Below are 10,994 nucleotides of genomic sequence, written 5' to 3' on the forward strand. Positions count from 1 at the left end.
AAAATGGAAATTAGTTCTAAGCATTTCAAAGTGTTAGCTTTGCATGTGCAGTCTCTGATGAATGTGAGACTATAAATAATTTTTACAAGTCTTTCCTTGTAAAATTTGAAAATGTAGAGCAATATGCTTCCCAGTAACACTCCCCACCCACCTACGCAGACAATGTTTTAGATGTGATCATGTCTTCTGGAGAGCTAGATTAAAAATTGATTTTTACCTTTTACCCTTTCAAGTGCATATTCTGTTCCCAGTGAAGAAACTACTGAATCCTCCCAACCTACCTACCAACTTACCCCCTTTTAAAATACAGCTTAAACACTTAGTTCGTTTCCCTTTTCCTGGACTGCTTTCAGATTCTACTCATTTTGTGCTTTGATTTGCAACATGAGAAGCGGTGCATTTGGGAAAGACCTTGGAAACGATAAGATCCTGAGCTCTGAGAAACCCTCTTCATTCATCACTTTCCTCTATTGCCATTGTGCCATAATTTTATTCCAGGCATGTGAAAGCCCAACTCTGCCTGGCTCCTTTAGCAGGACAGAATATTGACTTACATTGACTTACTACCTCACCCTCCTTCTCCAGCAAGAGTTCATATTCTGGACTTTGGGATTTCAGTGTCCTTGGCAAACAACCTGGTTTGGTGAGGAAAAGTCTACATCAAATGAAGGAGAATTCTAATTCTGCCTTTTGGGTTTTTTTAAACTGTTTACAATATTTTTCTTCCATGGAGAAGTGAAAATCTTCCCTTCTCATCATCTTAGGAGTCTGATTAGTGCAAGTTTGATGGGTGCCTGGATGGCAGCTTGAGCTGATTTAGGTGAACCCCACACTACCACTAGCAACCCTGCATTATTGCCAGCTACCATTTCTGCAAGGCAAACGCGTTTTGAGTGCCTGTTCTGTGTTACAAATGAGAAGATGCATCTGCTTTCTTTGTGTTTATTGTGTTACACTTCAGCAAAATGGCATGTGGTTATTTGCAGTTATTAGCTGATGATTTCACCACCTCTAAGGAATACGAGAAAAAGCAATTAAATAGTTTTGGACTCAGTTACTCCTAAAATGAGATTCAGGCCTCATGAAAGGATAGGAAGAGGGAAGCACTGTAGAAATCTTGCAGAGAGCTGAACCTGCCACACCGCACTTGGGAGGAGGGGAAGAGAAACCTCCCTCGTTTGGATGAATTTTAAGTAGTGTGGGAGCCAATGAGCATGGTACTATTGCCCTCTCCTGGGTAGGTTATTGGAGCAATTTTCTGTGACAGGCACCGTGAAACCTAGGTGCTGAGAGTGTTCATCCCATGCCAATGGGAGGGTTGGAGAAGGAGTGGTGACCGCAGGCCCCAGGCCACCTCCCATAAAGCATTGCCATCCCCTGAGCTCTCTGAGACACCCTCGTCCCAGGTTGCGGGGGGGCTCTGCCGGCTTGCTCGAGATAGGACTTTCCCTGTGACGTTCTCAGAAGTTATTCTTTCCTATACTCAGAGAACCTCCCCCTGCCCCCATTTTTAACTTCAAACAAGAAATGGCTCTTATGTCTCTCAGAACATGACCTCTTCAAAGTCCCTGACACAAGAGATGCTTCAAAACGGTCTCCTGCTTGTCATTCACAAGTGCGGAAAGGTGATAGCTGAGATAAAAGAGCTGCTGGTTCCTCTCTGGGCTGGTGTAAGGAGAAAGTCTTTCACTCAGGATTAGCAAGTTTAAAATCAGCTATGTGGTCTTCGAGGACTGTTGCCAGAAGAACCCACCTGGAACACTGCAGCTGCAAAGCATGTCAGGATTAGTTGGTTGGTTTTCATGTATGTGTATGTGGTTTTCATTTAATTGTAGAAACTCAGTTTGCTAAGGCAATTATTGACATTAATATCTGTATTATATAAGTCTCTCTCTTTCTCTCAACTCTTTTTTTTTTTTTTTTTTGACTTTTTCTTTCTTCCAACTGTGGCTGGAGGACCAAAAGCAGCAAATCAGGGCTGGTGAGAAGTTTGAGAAGCCTAGGTGTTGCATCCTCACCAACCAGCTTCTTTGTAGGCATTGTTCAGGTGAGCGCAGATTTCATTGGTCACCTTCTCAAAGGAAGCTTTGCAGTCTCCACCAAATTTCTCCTCCATCAGTTGCAAGATAATGTCACAGATAATCTAAATAGGGAGAAGAGAAGAAACAAACAGTGTGAACTTTCTTCCATGTTAGATGCATAAGAAAGATGTGTGATGTGGTGGGGTTTTTTTTTTGGGGGGGGGGGGTGGGGGGTGGGGAGGGGGTTCCTGATTTCTGAAAAAAGACAGGATACAAAAACAAGTTAGCCATATATGGTATACAGAACTGGAAATGAGCACCCTTCTCGTGCTTTTGCGAAGTTGTTTTTGTTTTTTTTTTGTTTGTGTGTGGGGATCTTTGGTTTGTGGGGGGTTTTTTTTGCATTTTGTGTTCTGTAAGGCAGATAAAACAGATGCAAATGCTCTCTGCTAGTGACTTTAGATGGGCTTGGGCAAGTGATCTGATGCTCTATTTGTTTTCTGCGTTTGTTTAATGATGGCAATGCTGTTTGTCGGTGGCTGTTTCGGTTGTCCTGCAAAAGCTCAATTCTCCTTACTACGGAAAATTTGATATCACAGATTGAAGCCTGGTGTAAGCTTTTTATTTGTGTCTTATTATTAGATGACAAGCAAACGTGAATCCTGTTGCACTTAAAGCAAGAAAGCCACTACTGCACACAGGCAGCCTGCAGCTCCTATCTGAGCAGACCTGCCCGCGTTGCATCTGCTGAAAAGCCGCTTTCCTAACAGCCCTTGGCTGTCTCCCTCAACAGCTTGATCATACCAGTCAGGAAGCCAGACAAATAGCAACAGATTCAGCTTCTGAAAATCAATGTATACAGCAGTAACGTATATACATCTATATATATATATATATATATATGTTTATGTACAGTACATAGTACTGTGCTGTATATGCTGTTATATGACAGATCTTAGCTCTCATGAGAAGCCAGAAAAGGGTTTTGTGATAACAAACTCATTGCATACGTCAGATCTCTCATTTCTACCATCTTCCACCATCTACTGTCTTACTTTCCACCCTCTTCACTCTCTGAAGTATCAAAAAACCTGTTTTCCCCAGTTCTTCCCCTCCAAGGGAAGACATCATCCCTTCACAATGACGCCTCAGGGGAAAATGGCTGCTGGCTCACCTTAAAGTTTTTGGGGTCAATCTTGAGCTGGGTGGCATGTTTCTTGCCCAGGGGGTTCACTATCCCAAGAAAAGCTTCGGTGTTGTCCAAATGTTGCACTATGTCATTGATGGCAGTAAAAACCTTTTTGCCGTGCCCCCTGACCTGATCTGACTGTTTCATCTCTTCGGCACTGTCCATGCCTTTGAAGTGTGTGAAGTAGGACTTGGTGTCTGGGTGCTCTGTAAACATCCTGTAGTGAGGGGGGAGAGAAACCGGGGCAAGAAATGAGAGAGAGCCTAATTTGCAGACTGAGGCATTAGCACTGATACGTCTTCATGTTCTAGGCCTTGTCTTATGCATTTATTGACCTTTTTCCTTCTCTTTATAAGAGCAAACTCCTTCTCATGTGTATGTTTGTTCTTCTTTGTCCTTCCTATCCCCCATCTGTGCATGGCCCCAGTGTCCATAGCAGTCTGTCCCTCCCCTTGCCTCTCCCCAGGGCTCTTTGCTTTGCTCACTGCATCTGAAAACCTGCTGGCACTGCTGCTAATCTGTGATTCACCGCTCTGCTGGGAGGCTCATTCACAGCAATGTGACGAACTTTCTTCATTTTTCCTCCCAGATGAGTTTCACTTCATAAGAACTTCTAACTAGGACTCCACAGCATGAGGTCTGGGAACATCTGAAACTGTTATCTGCCTGAGAAAGGCTGAATCTGGTTTCCCCCCACACTCACACTGTTCCTAAAGTAAACATTTTCTCAGGCTTGACTCAGTGCTAGGTGGAGACAAAATCCACAGGGAAATAGCTCATTCCTAGCAGGACAAGTGTGACAGTGCAATAGTCACAATGATGATCTAGGCAGCAGATGTTTCTGTTTTGGTCCCAATGGACATTTTCATGGAGGAAACCCTGCTACTGGCTTTGTTCGTTAACCCCTTTCTAGAGTCCATCCCAGACCCGCCTTATTGCCTGTAATGGATTACTGTTTATTGATGGATTATTGAGATACTGCTCATCTCATTTTTTGAAAAGGTGACATAATTTTATGCCACTTGTTTTTTATAATCCATCAATTAGAGTCATCTCGGTCAAGTTCTTAAGAAAGCAGAGTTTACTTCACTGGATAAAGCAATTTCCACCAGAAACAGCAGTAGCGAATTCCAGATTGCATTTCTAGAATAGGAGGGCTTAAGATCCAAAGGGCCACACATTATTACAGTTTACAACAGAAATGTAGCAGGCAGTGACTGTTGCAGTTGAAATGCTGAGAGCGGCCAAGAGTTGAGATTTTTGTCGGCATTCACTGCAATAATTGCTCTGGGAAAGACTTTGTCTTTTGTGTCACTTTTGACTTTCATATCGCTTCATAAGGAAAGGTAATTTTCCAGAAATTTATAGCTTTACCAATGTAGGTCAGGATCTTAGTCTAAGGTGAAAGTTTTAGGGATCTGGGTTGCTCTTATCACAGATAAAATGTCTCTGCAGTGACGTGCTAGTGACTGGCAATTATATGTAGCCCTCGATAAGGAGAAGAACCTGGATCATTCCGTAAAGGCAGGGCTGGTCTGTAGGACGTTAGCACAAAATCCTTTGCAGTAAACTGCCCCAGGGAGCCAAACCATTGGATGACACTGCCATTTTGTAGCTGCATTTCTGACCCTAACTGTCCTCAGGTTGTGTAGACTGGAGAGGGAAAGAATGGCGCATAACATTTGTGGAGGCTGATCCAGGCAAAATATGTGATATACAGGGAGGCCGAAGTGAATGGTAAAGGCATGATAAACAAATAATATTTGGCCTGGTCAGTGCACATGGACATGATGTAAATCCCAGCTAAGAGAGGAATATGTCAAAAGTGAGTGGAAGAAACTTGTGTCTTATGGAAAAAGAGAGAAAATAATGTAAAAACTAAACGAGGAAAGACAATAGAAATGACACAGCACAGTGAAAAAGATGAGCTGTAGACTGGAAAAGCTGAAGAAGAACCATAAGAAATATCAAGGACATAAAGTTTAAAAAAAAAAAAAAACAACATTAAAGGAGTTCAGAGGCAAAGGAAAAGAAGGATATAGGGCCCTTGTTTTGTTCCTGTTCTCTTTTATACTGTACTTCCTTGTCTTTACCTTGACTATATCACTTTTTTTTTTTTTTAGGGCATGGTGCGGAAATTGTTCTTCTAGTCTTTTCTTCCTTTTCCAAACCCTTTCTCCCATTCCTCTTACTGCTTTTATATGTATGATTCTCTTGTCTTTGCTGTTTACTTCCTGAGGTGGGATAAATCACAGCAAATCATAATGTTCCCAGCAAGGGCTATGTGATATGCATCAAGACGCGCTTCTAGGCATTAACTCCAGCTCCTCCTCCTTGTCCTTTCTTGTTGAAACCTCTGGGGTAGCAGTGGGATGGGCTCTTTCCTTACCTGACCAGCACAGCTGTCCCGTTGTCTTCCGCATCAACATATATCTTCTCCCAGGCGCCGCGAGCGCTTTGCACTTCTGCTTCAGAGAATGACATCGTGCAGGAGACGTTGGCAACAAAGAGCACAAAAGGAGGAAGAACAGGGAGTTATTGATGGAGTGGTTCTGCTCCAGGTCTCTGCTTCAGGGCTCTCTAAATACTGCCGTGGGGATTTAAGAGATCTTGAATGGACTCTTTGTTTCTGTTCCAGTCAGTTGCATTGGTGTAGGTTTTAGAGCTGCTTAATCACTTTTAATCAGGAAAGGAAATAACCACATGAGGAAGGAGGAATAGCTCTCTCACTGCGGAGTCAGGTGCCAAAGCAAAGATCTTGCTGTCCAAGGAGAGAAGGGGGAAAAAAAGAAGGTTTTGTGTGGGGAAGAAAACAACTCTCTTGCTCTCTTACCTTTTCCCTCGACCCACTCTTTGGCTGTTTTTCCAGACTGCAGTCTTTGCCTGAGCACTGATTTTCCTGGTTTGTTCCTGAGAGCATTGCTGTGCTCTAGGTGCCATGGTGCACTGCCATCCTGCCTTTCCAGTGCTTCTTGATCCTTCAGTCTAAGGATCCCTTTTCCAGCTCTGGCAATTCAGTTTATTCTTGCTTTTGTGCACCAGTTACTACTTTCTTTACAGCTCTCTGGTTTGCCTGGGGACTCGCATTGCTGCTGCTGCTGCAGGCCTTGGTACCAGGTGGGTGGGAAACATCACCAGTGCAGAATGATACTGTACTGCGGACGGTGACTACAGTGTGGGCAAAGCATCCATGGACAGCCAGGCTGACTCATTTCACTAGGGCAGGAGTTCTTGGCAGTGAAACAGCCACAGTGCCCTGAAGAACTGTGTCACTTCAACGCAACAGAAAAACTGGTACAGAATATGCAGACCGGGAGCACATATGTTTCTTCCCTTTTGTTACCCTAATTTTCCTGGTTTGCAGCTGTGATCTTTTTCCTATTGCTAAAGAGTCTGCTTGGTGGAGAGAAGAGATAAAGGACAGGAAAACAGCTAGCTTGGAGCTGCAGCCAGAGAGAGTATGGGCTCATTATTCTCACAGTCACTTAGAATGGGAAGTAAAAAAAAAAAAAAGCTTAGATTATCCACGCAGTGCCATAGCTTAAAATCTGGCAGGAATGTTCTGATTAAGTCCAGGCTGCGCACACAAAATAATAGCTAAGGAGGCTTGAGGAATTGTTACCGCCGGATGCCAGGCAGAGACAAAACCTCCTATTGTTAGGGGTGGTTATAGGGGGGAAAGGAGCAGGCGCAAGGTAGAAAAGTCTGGTGCAACAGAGTGAGCAAAACTAGTCTGATACTGCACACAGAAGGAAAGGGGTGGTTGTATCCGCATGAAGATTGATCAGTCTTAGCAGAGTTGTGTCCAGGCACTGCTGTGATGGAATCATTTAAAATGCTGAGAGAGAAAGTAATGATATTTAACATAGTGACAAACTGACGTGCAACCCCAAGGCCTTTGTAGTATACCTCTAGACTCGTTCACGTCGTACCTCGTGCTTTCCTAGGGCCTGTCTCTCCTGATAGAGGTGAGAGCCATCTCGCTGTGGTCCTTACAAATTCATAGCAACTCTGTCACGGTGCAGAAGGGAGTTTGCTCCAGCTCCACCTCATAACATGCTGGTCCTCCACACTGTGAAGCAAAGGCATCTTGCTGCTCTGTGCCTCCCTCTTGGGGTATTGTGTATATTCTGTGTGAAATTAGGGATGCTGTGTTTGGGGAGGGTGCAGTTTTGGGGAGCACACGTGGCCATAATCTGTGTTTCTGCAGTGGGAAGAGTTGAGCAGCCTTATATGTGGGGTTGAGACTTTAGTGTGTATGGCAAGGAGGGGAAGGAAGTGTGTTAGAGGAGCCAGGGGCTACCTCGGACAGTGCTGGGAAGAGCTGCGAGACCGCACGTTACCTTAAATGACTTCATGGAAACTACGCATCCCCCTTCTCTTCCTCTCCCTTTTCCCCAAAGCAAACAAGGAGTAGTCTGATACAAAGCTGCACAAACTTCTGCTTTCTCATACAAAAATCCTCAGAAAAATGTCCCAGATTTCAGGAAAGCCCTGAGAGGGCAGGACGGGGAAGCTGTGCTGTTGGGACTGCTGCGTTGTTGAATGCCAACACAAAATAGGGAAATTCTGATCAGCTGAGCCCAGCAGCCACCAACAGACACTCAGAGGAAGGAGCAAAATCACATGAGGTGGTGGTTTCCAGGCCTTGGGATCCATAACTCCCTGGTAGGAGTTGGATGGGTAAACCACAAAGTTTTTGGATGAGAGCAGAGCACGTGGTGTGGGTACTTATCACGGGCAATCTGAAAGAGAGGGAACTCCTGCAGAAAGAGTGGCACTGACTAACATAAGCAGAAGGAGTCAGGCACGTCCAGAGCACAGAGACAGAGTGGATGTTCCTTTGGAATATAAAGCTACATGATTACTCACTTGCAACTTTTCTTCCTCTCTGCAGGTGTCATGTTCTCTTAAATCAAGATACATCCTGACTTGCTGTGGGCACTCCTCATAGGAGGAACTAGAGAGTGATGGTGAGCCCTGCTGTTTTGATGAGGGAGGAATAACAGTTGGGAACTCTGGAAAAGCTCACGGTCATGGATACACCTGGAAGGAACTGCAGTAGCAATGCACGTTGCTCGAGAGAGCATCTTCCCCCTTAACTTTCTTTTTCCTCTTCATCTCCCTTGTTCTCTCTTTCTTTCCCTCCACTTTTGTGTGCAGTGGTTCACAAACAAGCCTCAGCTTCACTAGGGGACTTCTCGGCTCCTCTCCCCTATCTCTAGCTCAGGTCATTTCATTACAAAGGTGTGTGTTCACTCCTTATTTTGTCAGATATCCCCACAGAGAAAACAAATGATAATTTCGTCAAGCATGTCATTGTGTTCTCTGTGTCATGCTTTAATATTCTTTCCTTGTACCTCTCAGTATTGTTTTTACCATTTTGGAAAATTATTTTTTATTTTCCCCATGCGCAATTTGCCAAGTCCTTGTAAGATGAACACAATAATACCTCATAAAGTTTTGACATCTCTAATAGGGTTATACATGTCTATATCACATCTCAGGGATCTCTAGTGATTAAAAAAACAAAAACAAAAACTCTAAAGGGCTGGGTTTTAGACCTTAAAATGGAATAGCTCTGAACATTTTTCTGTTTAATCATAAAGTCTTTGTGTTTTTGCTGACCCTCACTCGATCATCTTAGGGGAGAAGGATGCAGGCTTTTTTATTTCTTTTTCCTCTCTGGTATTCTGTTCTGTTTAATAATCAACTTATCGAAAGAATTGAGTTAAATGTAGTTTCTGCTGAATATGGAGAAATATTTTTCTGAAGAAGGGTGCCAGGTAGAATTACAGATATAGCCTCAAACATGAGTGGGAACTTCATTACTGGTGGATGGACAAATCTGGGGTTGGACAGACCATTGGGAAATAACGGGTAAAGAGCAAAGCCATATTAGCTTGGACTGAGCAGAATGACTGTGCTTTTTCTACCTCTGACTATTGCCAGTAAAGCATGTGACAGACTTCTTAATACAGTATGGGAGAATAATCACAATTCTAAAAAGTGTTTGTTCCCTTTCCGTTTCTGAGGAAATCGTCTGGTTTAGACAAGTCAATATGACGAGCTCCGGGGCTTAGCACCTATATATAGGAGCTGAAAACACTTCATCTTTTTACACATTAGTCAGATGATGACTCTACCTGAAGATTTAGCTGATTTCCAGGTTACTGGGCGCTGTGAAGCTGTCCGTGTTGGATTCTCTTTTAAAGTTTATGAATTGCTATTTAAGTTTAATATTTAATATAAATAGAATCACCCTATTTAACAGTGCCTAATCCTGAGCTCAGCAGGCACACCTGTTGTAGATGATAGTTGGAAAAGCGCTCACCAGCTAGGAGGGAGAGGGAAAGGTTAGTTTTGGCTACTTCAATAGGACCCAGACCCATCAGATGAGCTGTGAGCAGTTCTGTAGTAAGGACAGGACTGGAACACCTGGAGGAGACTTTTGAGGGGCCTGTTACCAAGAAAGGAGTGGGGCTTTTGCCAGAGGAACATACTGTGGGAGTAAATATTCTTTTTTTTTTTCCCCCCTATTAAAAGTACTTTTTAATAGGTCATCTGAGGGAAGATGAGTTATCAGTGTCTCCTTTGATCTTTTGAACTAAGATTCAGATCGACCTTTTCAAGAAAAATCCTTCAAGAGAGGTACTCCATAAATTAGGTGAGAAAGAAGTTTCATTCTTCGTAGTGTGGACCAGGATTTCAGAAGAAGATGAGGCTTGGGATTTTTTCTCTCTCTTCCACTGTCACTTCCCATGGAGACACTCTTTATCAGAGGAAACCAAAGCAGTTGAATATCTTGAATTTTCATACTAAAAGTCAAGTGAAGGCATTAACATATATACGTTCCCCGGCTGAGAGCGCAGAAGCAATCCCTTGCGTAGCTTGAAATAGGATAAAGGGGGAACAGTCAGACCCAGATGTGAAGCAAGATTAGACCCATGCTTGTGTTCGAGACTAAGCCAGGACTAGGACTGGAACTGGCTGGGATTTGAGTTCCCATCAGACTTCAGGTGTATGTAAACTGCAGCTGGAAAACAGCTGTTTGCCTGCTTTCAGCCTAACAGTAGGTTGGTTTGACTGTATGATAAAGACGCAAAGCCTTTATAAAGGCTAGTAGAAATAATTCCTTCTTTAAAAAATGGGAACACTGAGGCCCAGCAAGACTACACTGAGAGTGTAGGGGCACAAGGGTGTCAGTGGCTGAACTGAAACCATAACCCAGCCAGATCCTTGGGGCTGTGCTGCCCCTTTCCTCAGCTCAGCATCCACAGTCCTTATTCTGGCTGTCTGTAACTGCCCTGTGTTAGGTATCATGGAGGGACCAATGCTTTCCTCTCAAACCAGAAGCAGAGTGCAGCTTACCAGCCCTGACTAGGACATGGGGGGAAATCTTCCTGCGGGACTGTTGGTTGACTGTTGGTCAAGGGCATGGGGTGGGTTGTAATGAAGCAGTAAACCTGTAACTGTTGAATTTGGTTTTCTCTCAAGGCATTGGGTTCCTCCTAATGTCCAAGTTCATCTTAATGCAAAAGCCATAGTTACAATAAACACAGTCTTAAAACAAACAAACAAACAAACCCAAAATAAGCTGTTTAAAAAAAAAAAAAAAAAAAAGCACTACAGTAGGAAGCATCTTTTAGTCTTCTCCGTGTTATTCTCACTGATATTTCAGATGTGTCTGGCATACATGTCTAAAGCACAAGGGAGGTGCAGATGCTGTGTGGCAAACCTGTGTCTCCAGCAGGCCCCTGCAATGGTCACTGCTGCTGGAGGCA

At 43.7% G+C, this 10,994-nt stretch overlaps 1 protein-coding gene across 1 annotated transcript; it reads right to left on the minus strand.

Moving 5' to 3' along the window:
* Positions 1-971: 971 nt before the first annotated feature.
* On the minus strand, positions 972-6,074 carry LOC104137922 (cytoglobin-1). The gene is made up of 3 exons (XM_009665295.2): positions 5,600-6,074; positions 3,196-3,427; positions 972-2,143 (listed from the first exon to the last, which is right to left on the minus strand). Exons 1-3 carry the CDS (start codon positions 5,692-5,694, stop codon positions 2,015-2,017), a joined length of 456 nt encoding a protein of 151 aa, XP_009663590.1. The 5' UTR covers positions 5,695-6,074; the 3' UTR covers positions 972-2,014.
* Between the last annotated feature and the right edge of the window lie 4,920 nt (positions 6,075-10,994).

The sequence above is a fragment of the Struthio camelus genome, chromosome 1 (assembly GCF_040807025.1).
Source record: "Struthio camelus isolate bStrCam1 chromosome 1, bStrCam1.hap1, whole genome shotgun sequence".
Taxonomy (NCBI): domain Eukaryota; kingdom Metazoa; phylum Chordata; class Aves; order Struthioniformes; family Struthionidae; genus Struthio; species Struthio camelus.

Excerpts from the sequence above, each read along its gene's own strand:
- LOC104137922 (XM_009665295.2), bottom strand. The coding sequence starts at position 5,694 with ATGTCATTCTCTGAAGCAGAAGTGCAAAGCGCTCGCGGCGCCTGGGAG. Across the intron at positions 3,428-5,599 it reads GGGACAGCTGTGCTGGTCAG|GATGTTTACAGAGCACCCAG; the intron begins GTAAGGAAAGAG and ends CCCTCACTACAG. Across the intron at positions 2,144-3,195 it reads TTGACCCCAAAAACTTTAAG|ATTATCTGTGACATTATCTT; the intron begins GTGAGCCAGCAG and ends CTCCCTATTTAG.